The 16842-nt window shown below is 41.3% G+C and overlaps 5 protein-coding genes across 7 annotated transcripts; 3 read left to right on the plus strand and 2 right to left on the minus strand.

Annotated features, from left to right (window-relative positions):
- Window positions 1–847: 847 nt before the first annotated feature.
- LOC111235181 (dual specificity protein phosphatase 13-like) lies at window positions 848–1716 on the minus strand. The gene is made up of 3 exons (XM_022763522.1): window positions 1592–1716; window positions 1203–1420; window positions 848–1114 (listed from the first exon to the last, which is right to left on the minus strand). Exons 1-3 carry the CDS (start codon window positions 1714–1716, stop codon window positions 903–905), a joined length of 555 nt encoding a protein of 184 aa, XP_022619243.1. The 3' UTR covers window positions 848–902.
- Window positions 1717–2155: 439 nt separating this feature from the next.
- On the minus strand, window positions 2156–9427 carry LOC111234234 (dual specificity protein phosphatase 13-like). The gene is made up of 5 exons (XM_022762204.1): window positions 9411–9427; window positions 9077–9148; window positions 2776–2877; window positions 2473–2687; window positions 2156–2364 (listed from the first exon to the last, which is right to left on the minus strand). The coding sequence occupies exons 1-5, from the start codon at window positions 9425–9427 to the stop codon at window positions 2156–2158; spliced, it is 615 nt and encodes a 204-aa protein (XP_022617925.1).
- LOC111235211 (sphingomyelin synthase-related protein 1-like) lies at window positions 3435–10200 on the plus strand. Of its 3 annotated transcripts, none has more exons than XM_022763592.1 (6): window positions 3435–3560; window positions 6093–6720; window positions 6834–6929; window positions 7162–7279; window positions 7440–7590; window positions 8117–10200. In XM_022763592.1, exons 2-6 carry the CDS (start codon window positions 6098–6100, stop codon window positions 8419–8421), a joined length of 1293 nt encoding a protein of 430 aa, XP_022619313.1. In that variant the 5' UTR covers window positions 3435–3560; window positions 6093–6097; the 3' UTR covers window positions 8422–10200. The 3 variants fall into 3 exon arrangements, with proteins under 3 accessions (XP_022619313.1, XP_022619323.1, XP_022619304.1); XM_022763602.1 differs by lacking the exon at window positions 3435–3560 and adding an exon at window positions 4832–4869; XM_022763583.1 differs by lacking the exon at window positions 3435–3560 and adding an exon at window positions 5148–5240.
- A 220-nt stretch (window positions 10201–10420) lies between these two features.
- On the plus strand, window positions 10421–12239 carry msmb (microseminoprotein beta). The gene is made up of 4 exons (XM_022763489.1): window positions 10421–10467; window positions 11061–11166; window positions 11527–11629; window positions 11999–12239. The coding sequence occupies exons 1-4, from the start codon at window positions 10465–10467 to the stop codon at window positions 12117–12119; spliced, it is 333 nt and encodes a 110-aa protein (XP_022619210.1). The 5' UTR covers window positions 10421–10464; the 3' UTR covers window positions 12120–12239.
- Window positions 12240–15173: 2934 nt separating this feature from the next.
- Window positions 15174–16538, plus strand: LOC111234244 (neuropeptide Y receptor type 4-like). The gene is made up of 2 exons (XM_022762216.1): window positions 15174–15890; window positions 15996–16538. Exons 1-2 carry the CDS (start codon window positions 15174–15176, stop codon window positions 16536–16538), a joined length of 1260 nt encoding a protein of 419 aa, XP_022617937.1.
- The last annotated feature ends 304 nt before the right edge of the window (window positions 16539–16842 follow it).

Consider the following 16842-nt stretch of genomic DNA (forward strand, 5'->3'; position numbering starts at 1 on the left):
AAATATTTTGGTTCTTAAATATAGACCTTTTATTGTAGTTTAATTATTCAAACATTAGCAGCATCTTAGGCTGAAAACAAATAAGGTTGTATTAATTGGACATGCTTTATATTACTTAACGTTTAACTGATATTGACCATGTTGTTGAATGTCATCTTTTCTTTGTTGCTTGTCGTTATTTATTATCCCACTTTGTTTTATCAATAATTCAAAATGACGTCTGTGGAGTCCACACCGAAATTTAGAAAGCTGAGGTTATTCACCTATCAAACATTTCGTTTTTTTGTGAAAATGAAATTTTACTTGGTTTCGTCGGCATAGTAAAGAAAAAGTGAAAAAAAACAACGCCACAAGTGTTGTCCATCAGAGAAGACAGATTCTTGTTGATACATAATGATTGGGCCAAAATGAAAAACAAATTCTGGTTTAAGAAATTGAAGAAGAATGACAAGGTACCTTATCAAGAACTATCATAAAATGCCTTTAATAGACATTAACAACAGTCATAAAGCTGTATTTACAAAGCTCATGGACATGCCCGTCATCGCTGACAGGTAAACATTTGAATACAGTTTGAATATGAAAAACAAACCTCACAGAAATATGACAATGTATGTAAATATTTACAATATTTAACAACACATGACCATTTGCTGCTGTACCCAGAAGTTAAACATGCGCAAGAAATGTGGACAATCTTAAAAATAAAAACATGGAATTTAAATGTCACCATCAGACCTCTTACTACATCATGCACGTTGTGATTACAAAATATAATTCACAAACACTGCCAATACTGATTAGAGTGTAACATGTGGAAAGAGAGAGAGAAGTCCTGAGTCCTGGGGTGACTGATGGCTAATGTCATGAAGGAGCAGAGAGAGAAATGAGAAAGACAGATGTCAGAGAAGAGGACACAACCTTCGCCTGAGCGTCAGCTGTTCATCCATCTTGAGGAGGAGGGACAGGAAGTTCCGGTTGGGGTAAATGGCTCGTTTTTGGACGACATGCCTCATAGCATCCCTCAGAGAGAGACGCTGCCGCAACATCAAGTACACCAGGGCCAAAGTGGCTGATCGACTCACACCCATGATGCAGTGCACCAGCACCTTCCCTGTAAAAGCAGGATGGAGAATGTGAAGGAGAACGGAGAAAATGTGAAACAGCTAGGGACAAAATACATAGAGGTTTGATGACTTTACCATCGTTGCTCTTCAGGGCTTTCTGTATGAAGTCAGCTGCAGGTCTGAAGTACTGACTGAGGTCAAAGTGGTCCGAATCCTCTGCTGGGATGCCAAAGTAAACACATGTGTCCCCATAAAAACTCTGGTCACCCATGCTGCCCTGCTTGGAGTGTGCTGCATTCAGGACATGAGTGATGCCAAGCTTATGTAATGTCTTTCTATTCTGTGCCACAGCCCTGGAAAACACACATAAAAAGAGACAAACACGGGGAATAAAAAAAGAAACAGGTTAAACAGCTGCATGTGTCTTATACTTTTAAACACTGTTAAAAACTGATCAATGCCGGTTGCAGAGCTCTATCTGTGAGCTATGTCATTTTCCCCTGCAACAAACATGAGACACTCACACATTTCCTATGTACAGGTTAGGCCAGACTTCATCCACTGGTGTGAGCTCCAAGGTGCAGGAATCCAAAATGAGCTCCAGTTCTTTAATGAGCACCAGGTCCTGTTGCTGGTTGCTCCCTGACATTCTCCCTGGCCACAGACACCAACACTGCTCCTGCTGTCTCTGTCCACTGCCCGTTCACCGCCACCAGAGTCTGCAGCTCAGTGAGAGACATGAGCAGGTGGTCGTTTGAATGCCGCTCGCCTCCAAAATTAGCTGTCTGTGTTCAGTGTGTTCTCTCTGACTGGATGTGGCGTTATTTAATGTTGCTGTAGCATTGACTGGTCTGTTCACAGATGCCAAAGGTTCAAGGGAGGGGAGGACAGGGACTCTCTCTGTGACCACTGAGGTCACATCAGGAGAGGACAAGGGAGGGGAGGGGGCTGGACACAATGTTCACTGTATACAGTACATACAGTAAATGGTACAAACAGAGAAAGTCCTGCATGGTGTAAATGAGGACATTAACTTCAGCCAACTAACACAGGACACATTTCTATGGATTTATCATCCTAGCTTTGTTTTATTTCGGCTCATTCAACCCTTTGTCCTGCAGTTGTCGGTCCAGGGCTATAAGCTGTCGCAGAAAGCCTCTGTTTGGGAAAATCCAGCGTTTCTCTTGCACACAGCGTATAGAGGACAGAAGAGTGAGGCGGTGATGAAGCATCAGGTAAGCTAGGACCAAGGCAGCCGAGCGACTCACACCCACAGCGCAGTGCACAAACACCTTTCCTGGGAGTTCATAAAAGACAAAGACACGAACAAAGAAACTGGAAGGACAGGTGACCCCACCTTTATGGTCATTTATAGTAACTCTTGTGTTGTCTAGCATGCACGTACCTCCTGATGTCAAAGCCAGGTGAATGAACTCGGCTGCCGGGTAGAAAAAAGGTGAAAGGTCAAACGTTGGCAGGTCGTTGGCTGGGACCCCGAAGTATTTCACTGTGGTTCCATAGAAATCATCGCTGCCCTTACAGCACAGTTTCCCATGTGAGGCGTTCAGCACATGAGTGATGCCCAGCTGCCAGAGCCCAAACTTATCATGAGACATAAACCTGCCACAGACACCACATTAATGATGCGTTAATAACAATCCAGAAACACACTGTATATATGAAGTTAAACCAGACACAAGATACTCACATGTCTCCCAGATACAGGTGTGGCCACACCTCGTCTCCATGGCGACAGGAGCGCGGAGCTGAATATAAAACCTCCTCTAGTTCCTGTAGGGACGGGATCTCCCTCTGTGAATCCCCAGTCGCACGAGTGCACTTTCTCTCCTCTTCCGGGTCTGACTCTTGAGTATCACATCTCACCTCTGAGGCATCACCTGTGTTCGACTCTCTGTCAGACATTTTCAAGTTTTGAGGCTGTAAACTCTTCTGTTCAGTCCCCAAATCTGAATGACGCCGCTGCCTGATGCCTTTGCTTTGATTCAGTTTCAGCTGCAGATCCACTTCACTCATCCTGTGACTGTCAAAAACAGGTGGCGCCTTTTGGCACAGGCTCTCCAGTCAAACTCTAAATCATGGAAATGTGTTTACAGCATTACATTTCTTTACATTTCTTTTACATTAAGTTCGAAAACCACTGCTTGTGCTTGTTTTATCCAATTCAAACCAAACAGTCCATGAAATTCATCTGTTTTTCTTTTTTCTTTTTTTTTTAAGGATCTACAGAAACAGCAGCCTGTTAGCGGATCCTTGTTTTTCCCCAATGTGACCAGCAGATGTCAGCGTGCTTTAGGTAGCGGCCCTGCACGACACCACCGGCTCTTCTTCCCTGGTGTTGTTTATTAGCGACTCTTCCTGTTTGATGTTGCCTAGTTGTCACAAGCATGTTGGCCAAGAAGTTCTCCTGTGGGTTGAGACACCAACGGGCAGCTCGTCCACACCCTCTGACAGCACAGTGACAGTGGATTGATGGTAAGAGACGCAGCTACTGTTGAATATAATCTTTTAAAGTAACTTTGAAACGACTAACTTTGTACTTTCTGTAACTTTCTTCTTCTCCACTGAACATATTCCCTCCCACTTGTTCATTTTTGTTTAGAATGATTCTCGTTTAAATAATCACGTTTAAACTTTCCCACACCATCATTAAACATAACTTTTCATCACTCAGAGTTGATCTCATGCTGAAATGTGTCAGTCCGACGGTACACTGTGGGCCTGTGGGGAACAGACTATGAGCCCTTTGTCAAATTGTCTCTGTCTCACACACACTGAAGAGCTTTCTCCGTCACAGCTGTGTGTCACTGCTCGTTGTGACTCACTGTAAGCCAGCCAAACAAGCTGACATGGCACTTATGAATCCCCAAGTAAAGCCTCAGGCCAGAGAAGCTGCAGGATGGTGCCAGTAAAATCTAGAGGCTAGTTAAAAATAACGTTTCTCTCTGGGGAAACTGAGCAGCCAGTCAGGTGAGTCACCTGAGCTTTCAGGCATGTGAATAGGTGATATTGATCTGTTGATTGGCTTAATTTAATTAGGGTTAGGGTTATTGTTCTGTGTGGATCATTCACTGGGAGGCCAGTGATGATCATCAACTTCCATTGTTTATTTTACTCAAATAGATTCAAGTAAGTTACAAAACTCTAAAACTCTAAACTCTAAATCAACCTTCATGACTAGAATACAATATTTAAACTGTATGATGATATTGTAGCATCAACGTTTCAGCTGGTCTTTACAGAATAATCCATTAATTAGCTAAAAAAATTAGCACATTAGTTGATAATGAAAATAATTATTAGTTAATCCTAAAAAACTGGAGTATTTCTCAGATTTAGTACGTAATCACAGAGGAGACCTAGTCTGAAATTCTGTTCAAATAATTAAAGTTTACCTTTCAAAATACCTACCAGCTACGATATGAAAATAGTGGCTCTATATGTATGAACATTTATTGATACCTTGTTGTCTTATTGAATAAGTCAAAGAGTTATCTAAAAGCCAGTAATGTCTCGTGTGTTACTGATAGCTGAAAGCTGCTTACTTTGCTAATTTTAAGTCTGTATCTGATGTCCAGTCAGCAGCAGTACAGCCATGTTGGTTGAACCTTGCACAATCTTTGGAGCAGTAGGGAGTACAGGGTGAGCAGCACTGAACTGAGTTTATCAGAAGGTCAAAGGGCAAAAATGAGAAAAAGGCAAAGCAAAGAAGAGTGATTCACCAGTACGAGAGTCTGTCTGTGGGAGAGGAACTTACAAACTCTGCTGGCATAAACCCTGAATGGTTAGTGAGTCACTGTCTTTTTATTTCATTTCATTTTATTTTATTTTATTTTATTTCATTTTATTATGAAATTATGCCTATGGAGCAGAGAGGATGGTTACGCTCAGTTAGGTTGGATTCCCATTTGTTTTGGTAAACATAGGCTCGCTTTATGTGGATCAGTGTGTCAGTGCATACGTATACTGTAAGCCACTGTACAGTCACTGACCTGAACACAGATGATGTAATAGCACTAAGTAGCCTGCGCTGCTCAGTGCTGGGTCACATCAAGTGAGAGCTCATAGAAGCTTCCCCACAGCAGATTACCTCTACACCTCTACACTGACTCCTTAGTTATAGCGTACCATTTCTGCCACATGCCTACCTTCACAGTATGTATTGGTGACTGTTTTATTGTGCTGAATAATGAATCAGTTAATTGTAACAATTTATCAATTGTTTTAGACATGTGTTAAGTAAAAGTAAAAATTTTTTGAAGTTTCAGCTCTTAAAATGTGAGGAATTGTTGCTTTTCTCAGTTTTATATCATTCAGTACTACAGCTAATGATTATTATTTTTCATTATTGATTACCATTTGGTGTACAAATGTCATAATTTCCCAGATCCCAGGGTGGTGTCTTCAGAGTACATATTTTGTCCAGTCAACAGTCATAAACCCAAAAGCTGGAAACAGAGATTGTTTGGAATTTTCTTCTCAAAAAATGACCATACTGATTAATATATTATCAAAATGGTTGCCTAATAATTGACTCGTCGATTTATCAACTGAGCGTTTCAGCTCTTATATTGTAGATTTGGTGGTTTTAGGAGTGTTGAATGAAGTTGTCAGTGTTGGCTCTGGGAAACTGTGATGGGCATTTTTACTATTTTTTATGACATTTTATAGACTAAAAGATTAAACAAAATTAAAAAATAACTTACAGACCAGTCAATAATGAAAATCATTAGACTTTGCTGCAGTGGTGTCTTACAGACAAGAGAGTAGGTAATTAGTAGCATGCAAATTGACTATTAAGGTCAATGGATTTAAGGCAGAAACAATTGGGTGTGGGAGTGACAAAGACAGTGATGAAATTAAGAGATGGAAAAAGGAAGTCAAAACAGGACATCACATGAGTTTGTATTATCATTATTATCACAATCTTGATCTCTTTGGCTCATTTGAAATCTGAAAGTTTTGTACTTGACCGTGACTTAACACTGTATATGTCTGTGTCTGCAGTGGGCATGGCACCACCAGAGGACAGTGTGAGTGCCTGGACCTGTAAGCAGGTGGCCCAGTGGCTGCAGGAGGAAGGTTTCGGGGAGTATGTGGAGTTATTGTGCACCCAGCACCGCCTGGACGGCCCCAGTCTACTGGCTCTGACTGAGGCGGACCTGCGGGGTCCTCCGCTGGGCCTGACTGTGCTGGGAGACATCAAGAGGTTGACTTTAGCCCTCCGCCGGCTCCAGAGACAGAACCAGGCCCAGCTGGAGGAGCTGGGTCTCCGGCCTTCAGACAGCCTCCCCACTAACCTCTTGCCAGGTGCCGCGGGGGGCGAGTGGAGCTGTGACGGAGCCGACAGGAGGTATAACGGAGGTGATCGCTTGTGTAACGGGACTGAGCTGCGACTGAGGAACGGCGACAGATCTGGATATGGTTCAGGAACGGCTCTGTGTCATGTACACTCCAGTGGGAGGTGTAGGCAGCACCTAGCTGGTAGATTGGACCCAGAGGTGTGGAAGACAGTCATCAGTTCCATATATGTCTTTTTTGTGTTTGGATTCACATCTTTTGTCATGGTCATTGTACATGAGCGTGTCCCGGACATGAGGACATACCCACCGCTGCCTGATATATTCCTGGACAGGTATGGACTATATGTCTTGTGTGCGTTTTGCACTAATAATCAATAGATCCTTGCTCCATGCCTCACTCTTATCTAATCTGCATGCTGATACAGATGTTTTTGTACTCTGACAGTGTTCCCAGAATTCCTTGGGCCTTTGCAATGGCTGAAGCTTGTGGCGTCATCCTGTGTTACATGTTTCTGTTGATCCTGCTCCTTCACAAACACAGGTAGTCCACTGATCCACTCTATCACGGATAGACTATCATATATAATAATAATAATATATATATATATATATTATATATATATATATTTAAGCAAGCATCACTGCTTTGTAATGCAAATATATAGATTTTTTTATCTTAATACTTGTAGGTCATGAAGTGGTGAGAAAGGAATGAAATTTGAGTATTTTTAACATGTTTCAAGTCCAAACTATTATTTTTGTCTCCGTTTCAGGTCTATTCTCTTAAGGCGATTGTGTTCATTGATGGGAACTGTGTTTTTGCTTCGTTGCTGCACCATGTTTGTCACCTCGCTCTCTGTACCAGGGCAGCACCTGAAGTGCGCCAGTAAGGTGGGAAGCACACATGAGATTCTGTGCAGATAAGATAATATTTGCCAGTTGGTAATTCTCCAAACCATTGGCAGTGTTACAGTTTATTCGCCACTCAGCCTTATCGCTTTGCTAACTCATGAACAGCTGACTCATAACCCGGAGTTCTTTGTTCCGCCAGACATATGGTGATACGTGGGGGAAGATACAGAGGGCGTTGGCAATTTGGAGTGGATTTGGAATGACTCTGACTGGTGTCCAAACGTGTGGAGACTACATGTTCAGTGGACACACGGTTGTCATCACATTGCTCAACTTTTTTGTGACCGAATGTGAGTGTTAATACTTTTTGTTTGCCTTGAACTACTGAATGTCAAGCCAACATTATTCTGTACTTTTCTCTCTGTCAACAAATCCCAGGAAAAGATCAAAACCAACAATCTGTCTGTCTCCATACTTTTTCACTTCCCTCCCCTGTCTGTGGCCTCAGTCATAAGCCATTGGTTCCTATTTTAGACATAAATCCTTAAAAAATGTCACAAATATATTGTTTCCATTTAAAAAAAAAAAAAAAGGCTTAGTGATTTTCTGAAACAGCTCGGCACTGTTATTTTAGCAAACTTCACTCAAACAGGAGTAAATAGTGCATTTGTTGTCGTTGTTTTCAGTTGCGGATTAATGCACATGTGATATACTAGTGAGTATTTGCAGCAGCTAGATGGTTTTTCATAGTTTTTAGACAACAGTGGAGTTCAATGGCACACAGGAATAGGCTTCACAGACAGTCCTTGTTGTAGGATCAGTTCATTGTTTTTTTGACCTTCTTTTCACCAGAATCCTGATTCCTTTCAATTGCAGACACTCCACGAACCTGGAATCTGATTCACACCATCTCCTGGGTGTTAAACCTGTTTGGGATTTTCTTCATCCTGGCGGCTCACGAGCACTACTCCATCGACGTGTTCATTGCCTTCTACATCACCACCCGCCTCTTCCTCTACTATCACACTTTAGCCAACACCCGTGCCTACCAGCAGAGCCGGAGGGCGCGCATTTGGTTCCCTATGTTCTCCTTCTTTGAGTGCAACGTGAACGGCCCTGTCCCCAACCAGTATCACTGGCCCTTCAACAAACCTGCCTTCATGAAAGCTCTGATTGGATAAAGAATACTTTAAAACATCAGCAGCTTCAATGCACATGGACTGTAATATGAATTAGAAACTTTTTACTTGAGATGCTGCTTCTTATCTGTGGATGATTGTGAGTTTATTATGTGGGAGTTTTATTTAGCCTCATATGCAAAAATGGATGATCTTTATTTTGTTAAGTAAACTTCTGTTTTTAATGGGAATAGACATTTTGGGGGAAAAAACTAATTTGCTTTCTTTCAGAGAGCGTTAGATGTGAGGATTGATACCACTATCATGTCTGTTCATTAAATAAATGAAGCTAAAGCCAGCCGCTGGTTAGCTTAGTTTAGCTTAGCACAAAGACTGGAACTAGGGGGAAAGCTGTTAGCATGGCTCTATTAGAAGGTAACACTTCCTAGCACCTCTAAAGCGTTTAGTCTGTACAAAAACCAAAGCGTAAAAATGGCTATATATGACTGTGACTACAATATTGCACAGTCACTGCTCCCGGCCAAGAGTTAAACAAGAGATTGTGGATGTTAAACAAATAAGATTTAATATTTTAATGACTGATTTATTATTTTTTTTTACCAGAGCCAGACTAGCTGTTTCCCCCTGTTTCCTAGTCTTTATGCTAAGCTAAGCTAACCATCTGCTGGCTATAACTTCATATTTAACAGCCAGATACTGTATGCAAACATTATCTAACTTCTCATCTGACTCCTCGAAAGCGTAAAAAATATTCCTTATTAATTTATTCCTAAATTAAATTGCACACTGCCAGGTTAGACAAAGAAATGTGGATCATTAAAAGGCCAAAGAGCTGCAGGTGTGGACATTTTTTAGGAGACTTATTTGCCTTTTAAATAATCACATTGATTATATCCATCGTATGGTATATTCCACCTTGGGGATGTTTAAGGTTCACTTGTGGTTTGGGTTGTTAGTCTCACTCGATATTTATTGAAGAAAACTGGTAAGACCTCACACAGCTGTATGCAGGTTGAAAGTGTAGTTGTCACTTTTTGGGAGACGTCATAATGACGTGTTCACATATTGTTTTGCTGCCAGTTTGGTAACTACTACCAAAACAGCTATAGTTTCTTTTGATGTGCAACAGGAAAAACACTTCCTGTTCTCTACTGAAAGAGCTCTGTTTTAGTCACTCAGAAAAAAAATGAATCTTTTTTTTTTTCATTTACACTTAATTGTTGTTTGAACTCTACACCTTTGTTGTATAGTGTCACCATTGGGTTAATATAGTGTGCTTCCTACATTCACAGTTAAACTGAACCAAATATCTGAACATTTATTGTAATGTTCAGTTTTGCCAATGAGTCCTTATTATGATTATTTCTTTATCCTGATTTGATACAGTAGTTATAGTTTTTTATTTTTTACAGGTTGTTAATTATGTAATGAGTATAAAAATGTATGGAGCTGGAGTTTGTTGATGCTTTATTGTTTTCTCTCTGCTGCATAGTACAAAGACTGACTTTTCATTATGACAGTTGTTGATAAAGACTTGGATAACAAAGATTCATATATATATATATATATATATATATATATATATATATACATATTGTTTACTATTTCATGGTTGATCCAAACTATATTTTTAATAATTGTTTACAATTTATGGCTTTATTTTCAGTGCAAATACTCTATCTCTGCCTTTTGGCTCAAAAATCTAAGTTTACAGAAAAGGAAAAACAGTTTTTGTATTTCAGACCAGCTGTTTGCTTGGCTGTTTTTTTCACTAATGTGTTTCTTTTTGCATTTGTTAAATAAAGTGGATTATGACTATAATTTGAAATCCAGCTTGCTTGTGAGTTAGTGGAAAGAACATTACGTATCTATTATGATGAGAATGTCATGATTCAGGTGTGTGATACATTATCAATATAGCCTATATACCTGCTGCTTTGCCCCACCTTAAACAAATATTTGAGTCACATCATTATTTGGACACAAACAAGGATACACATGGGTCCACACATTAATATAAAGCCGTCATCAGAGAGCTCTCGCACACATCGGCATCCTGTTCACCGGGTCACATCACACCTGAGGATGGTAAGTATTTTACACCTCACAATTCAATTGGGGAAATTTGGGAATAAATAAAACTGTCTTCCATGTTCTTAAATCATGATTGAACTTGTAAGTAATTGTAGTGCATAGTTTAGCTTAGTTTAGTGGTGGTGTTGGCAGTAGATTTTCAAATGCAACTCAACAATTTCTACAGACGAGGTGAATTTTAAGACTAATCGCATCTGTCTTGCTGTAAACTGATTGAGTCGATCATTACAAATCACATCTTCTGCAGATTATATTAAGTAATTCTTATTTTTACATTAAGTATGTTGCAGGCAAAATGTCAAAAGTGGCCTTTGGTATAATACTGGATCGGTGGCGATGACAAACGGACGTGATGTACATGCAAATAGCTGTAAATGCAAAAACAGTAAAACATTTTTTAATTCCTTTGCGGGATTCCTGTTATTCCTGTTAAAGCATGAATAAAACCCACCTATTCCTTTACCGTCGTCAACAGGTCTTTAAAGGGTGTGCTAAATGGAGATTAAATAAGTAGAAGTGCATAAACATATTACAGGGACTATAAAACATGCACCATGTTTACAGATGCCATTTTTTTACTCTTTCAGGCGTCTCTCCATGTGTTTCTTTGTCTTCTGGGACTGGTTGCCCTGTGCAACTCTGCCTGTCTGTTTGTGCCGTTAGAGATCAAAGATTTGAATAACCCACCAAAAGGTGAGTGGAAATGATCACAAACAGTAGAGATACAATATGACAGCAGCAAATTTGGAATGGAAACTTTTTCTTCCGCTAGGTTTGACAGAAGTTGGATAAATTAGCATTTAGTACTTCTTCATCAGTCTGGATGTGTTTACTTAACAGATTCCAGCTGAACTAACACTTATCAGAACCACACCTATGCACGCATGGATACACACACACACACACACACACACACACACACACACACACATATAAACACATGCACATGCACAAACACATGCACACATAATTATTCACTGCAGCAGATTTATCAGAGAACGATAAGCGGGTCAACAGCTCCTCTCAAGTGTGATTTTATTTCCTCACATCTAGGCTGTCTGGACAGGGATGGAAAGCAGTACGATTTTGGCTCTCAAGTGGTGATCAACTGCATGTCGTGCTCCTGTACAAATGAAGGCTTCAGCTGCTGCGACATGTAAGATTTTCATGCTTTGATTGATTATGATTAAACAAACCTGTGTTCTCTAGGATTCATTCAAGTGCATCATAGAGGGAGACAAGTTCTCTCATGCCATGTACCAGTAAACTTTGGTTTTTATGCACAGCTGTTTTTGTTTGAAGCACGACGTGATGTGTGTCTTGGTTTGAGTTGGACACCAAAATGTGTGCACCGATAAACAGATCTTATTTATTGCTGAAGTTAGTTATTGCTGCAAGTGTAATTTCCAAAGCTAAAGCTACAAATTTCAGCTCCCTTGGTGAAACAGGTTGGATGTAATTATGCAGGAAGCACTAAGATATTGAAAAAATTTGGAAAAAATAATCTTTGTTTTTTGTCTCTCAGGATCCCTAGTCCAAATACAGTGGAGATTCCTGTGGAGTGTGAGATGATTGTAAATAGGCAGGCCTGCTCTGTCAAGCTGGTGCTGAAGTCAGACAACACAAAGGAGTGTGGCATTGTCTAAACACACTACAAAGTGACCTTCAAACTTGCAATAGGTCTTTTTCATGTTTCACATTTTATCAACTAGTTGATGATGTGCACATACAATGAAATACCAATAAACAAAACTGCTTCCACTCCATTTCTCCTGCTCTTTGTTTCTGTAACAGCACTCACAGCGGGTGTCATTTTTAAGATGTAATTGAATAAATCCACCACTGTGTGACAGCAGAGCTTGGGTGCTCAGAGGGTCTCTGGCAACCACAAGGCTTCAGCAGCTCAATAATAGCCTTGCTTCTAGCCGCTGTCTCTGACAGAAACGTTCTGATTGTTATGATGTTTAGCTCCTCCAACTCTCATCTCTGTGGATTCACACCTGGTCAGACCATCGTTTTTTCTGTCATCCTGGAATCACAGAGACGCTCCACTCTACCAACCCACTACGTAAGTGCTTCATCTTTACTCAGAGTGATATTTGATGAGGAAAATCATTCTTTTATTAGTTAATGAGTTATGAAATGTATGCTGTCTTGTCTCTCCAATGTGAGCTTGTGGCTTGGTGGCCACAGATATGCAGGTTTACCACATGTATCTTCCATAATTAAAAATCTTTTTGACTGGTGCATCCAAACAATAGCAGTCTACAGAAGGCATTTCTTTGGACATGCATCCAAATTTCAGCAGGTAAACTGTGGGAAAAAAAAACAGAAATCAGGGAAACATATTTACCTGATTTACATGAATTTTTCATATACTGTGTGGAGATGTGATTATGTCTTGGGAGGTATCACCCACGATCCCTGACACCTCCAGCAGGGAATAATGAGGTTTGAGTCATAATCTCAGGTTGAGCACACCACTGTGCCGGCTGTTGTTTATTTAGACACATTTATTTACAGTAGGCTATAATTGTGTAATTCATTACAAGCAAAAAAAACATTTTGAAATCCACTTGTTCCGCCCTCCATTATTGCTCATATCTACGGATTTTTAAATTCTAGTCGAACTCATGAAGTTTCCAAACATTCAAAAAAATCAATTTCATGGTGAATTTTTGTGAAATATAATGCAATGGTGGAATCTGGTCCGACAAAAATGATGTGCAGCCATTCTCCCATTTCCCTGTCAGAGAGCACTACTTAGATATGGAGGACAGTTCGCTGAGAAAGAAAATAAGAACATGATAGAGAGCAGTGCCAGGTCACAGTGTTCCTTAGCCTGCAGAAATGTTGCTCTGGAGGGGACTGATCACAAACAGCCACCTGGCGGATGAGCATCCTACAGGGCCACATCACTGTGACATGACAGGCTCAAATTTGCCTTTTAATGTTACATTTTTTTCATTTTTTACTGATGGTGTTTATGGCTCCTCGGCTCTGTTACAGCTGTTTGTTATACATCTGGTTACTTGTGACATTACACTTTCCTTTTCTCCCTGAACAAAGGATGATCAATGCTGTGCCACCCTGCCTGCAGCTCACTCAACACACTGACAGAGTAGGTTAGCAATGATGCAGCGTGAAGTGACCGATAGCTGAGTGTGTGTGCCGTTAATGGAAAATGACAGGCTCATTTTCCTTGCGATGGTGGTTTTCACAGCACATGGCAGAGGTTTCGGGGGAGAGAGTTAGAATCCATTTTTAGGATTCTGACAATGTCGTGCCCTTTCACTTTGACATTCTACACCATTTCTTGTGTACTTGAAAAATAGAAGTCTATGTATGCATAGTAATTTCATTGTCGTTGAAGCTATTGTGTTCAGTCTTGAAACCTGACTGGAGGATTCATTTGTGGGAGGAGGAATGACAGGTCAGATCTTGAGATGTGTAACTAGAAAAGAGAAAAGAGTGATTGTTACTGTCTGACAAAGAACTGAAAATACTCTTTGCAATTGCAGTGTTGCTCAATACAAAATGCTTTTAGTATAGAAAAAACATGACATTGTGTATGTTTTCATTCACTCTCTCAGTGAGGTTTGTGTATATGCTGAGCGAGTATAGTATTAACCATGTTAACCCTTTTAGTTGTGCATGTTAGTAACATTTGCTAAGAAGCACTAACCCTGCATTAAAGTGTTGCAGGAATAATCAGAAAAATGAAATTCCGACTGCGGAAACAACTGCATCACAACATCGCGGACAGAAGTAAATGTTTGGTTGATTATGAGAAATTTTTGATTAATGGTGCAAATTCACATCTTGCATATCTTTTTTGTGCTAACATTTAATTTGTAATATGGTTTTAGGTTGTAACCATTAGTTTCCATCCTAGATAAATTTATTTATGAGGAACAACTCCGATGATAAGGAACACAAATAAACAGCTATCAACATGTTGTTTTAAGACACCGAGTAATAAAATGCAGCACATCTTTGTAGCGTCCATGTTGTTCCATATTCAGACTTGAAGCACATGAACACACCAAAGTTGGAAGACCGACTTCCCTCTCACACTCGGGTAATAGAACCGTCTGAGGAGCATGTGAATGCAGCAAATGTCCAGATGAGGCTGATGGGAATGTCATTTGGTAATAAACCAAAGCACACAGTACATCAGAAAAACTGAAAAATGACCTGATGATGGCGCTACATGAAAAGACAGAATGACCAAAGTTATTACAATTGATCCCTTAGGGGAACATGAATGTCAACTAAATTTTACAGCAATCCATCCAGTAGTTGTTGAGATATTTCAGCTTAGGCCAACTGTCAGACAAACTGACATTGCAATCCCAAGAGCCATACCACTAGCACGGCCAAAAATAGAGCATAAGGGTATGTTTTAATGACAATGCTTTCTTGAACCTAATGTCACAGTGACTTACAGTAAACTGTATAAAGTCCTCACATGTGCCACCTTTCCTCGGCTTCATTCCTCAACAGCCACAGGATGAACTTTGCTTCAATGTGTGCTTCTCTGGTCCTGGTCAGGTCCTTTGAAGCTTTGCGAGTTAATAATGTTTTTTTGTGTTCGTCTCCGTCCGTGCGTTTTCTCCCTTTGTTTCAGATGCACGTTTCCAGAGGGCTGGGATGGACGGTTTGATCCTGGAGGCTGGTGACACTGAAGTCCCGGTGAGATGTCCTTGAGTGGCGACGCGAGCACGAGCCAGTCTTCTCCGTCAACGACAGCTTTGTCTCTGTCCTTGAACAGCTCCACCTCTCCACACTCCCTACCATGGGAGGAGGGAAGAACCAGTCGTGGGTCTGTGCAGGAGCGGCCGGGGAATGAGACCGCGCTTCTCTCAAACCTCTTTGTTCTTGGGCATGAAGAGCAGTGCCATATGTCTCCTGTCATCACAGGGTGTCTAGTCGTGTGGTACAGCATTACAATGGTACTGGGGCTGGTGGGGAACATCGGCCTCATCTGCATCATCACCCGTCGCAGAGAAAAAGTCAATGTCACTAGCATTTTCATCTGCAACCTGTCATTCTCTGACATTCTGGTGTGTGTCTTCTGCCTGCCCTTCACTGTTATATACACACTCATGGACCATTGGGTGTTTGGGTCGCTGTTATGTCGCCTGGTGCCGTTCATCCAGTGTGTCTCTGTGACTGTTTCCGTGCTGTCCCTGGTGTTCATTGCTCTGGAAAGACATCAGCTCATCATTAACCCCTCTGGGTGGAAACCCAGCATTCCCCAGGCCTACATGGCAGTTGTTCTCATTTGGATTCTTGCCTGCTTCACCTCTACGCCTTTCTTGGCCTTTCAGCTACTCACAAATGAGCCCTACGCTAATGTAATCCTGCCCCAGTCTCCACTTCATCACCAAGCCTCTCCTCAGACTTATCTCAATGTATCTCCACCTCAACCTGCCTCTTACACACACAAAAACTCATCTGTGCTGCCACATTCATACCGCACCCTCTTATCATATGTCCCCACAATTCCACATATGGAGGCCTGTCTGGAGCACTGGCCATCCCAGCAACACAGGCTCGCTTACACCACATGGCTCCTGCTTTTCCAGTACTGTGGCCCACTACTGCTGGTCCTGCTCTGTTATGTTAGAGTTTTTGTGCGCCTTCGCCGCCGCAAAGAAATGCTTGACCGGGCCAGGACCCCAGAGAACCATCGCATGACCCACAGCCGCCGAATCAACATCATGCTGGTCGCCCTCATAACGGTCTTTGCTCTTTGTTGGCTGCCGCTCACCATCTTCAATGTGGTGTCAGACTGGAACCAGGAGGCTCTGCCCATCTGCCACCACAACCTGTTGTTCTCTCTCTGCCACCTGTTGGCCATGTCCTCCACCTGCATCAACCCCATAATCTACGGCTTCCTCAACTCCAACTTTCGGCAGGAGGTGAGAGAGGTGCTCCTGCACTGCCGCTGCCGCCCACTTGAGGAAGAGTGTGAGCGCTTCCCCATGTCCACTGTGCACATGGAAGTGTCGCGCACCTCTGTGCCTCTCAGTTGCAGGAGCAACTCTGTCGGACTTTGATGGTACAACCTAAAGGAGACTGCTGTAGTAGTATGTAGCCACATAGACTGTACAGCTGTAAGACTAACTTCTGCTGTTTGTTCTACCTTAAATGACAGTACACCAGTTTTGATAGTGGTTTAAAGTGCAACATTTTTGTCAGTGGTTTGAAGTGAAGTGTGCAGTACAGTGTTGGTTTATCTTATTCTGCAGTAATTCATAATTATAAAAGGAGCGTTTAAATGCAAAAAAAAATCATACAGTTTCTAAAGAATGTGTCATTTTAAACTAATCTGTTGCTGTATCCCAATTACATGTTTCATAC

Source organism: Seriola dumerili, unplaced genomic scaffold (genome assembly GCF_002260705.1).
Source record: "Seriola dumerili isolate Sdu_G_001 unplaced genomic scaffold, Sdu_1.0 BDQW01000024.1, whole genome shotgun sequence".
NCBI classification, from domain to species: domain Eukaryota; kingdom Metazoa; phylum Chordata; class Actinopteri; order Carangiformes; family Carangidae; genus Seriola; species Seriola dumerili.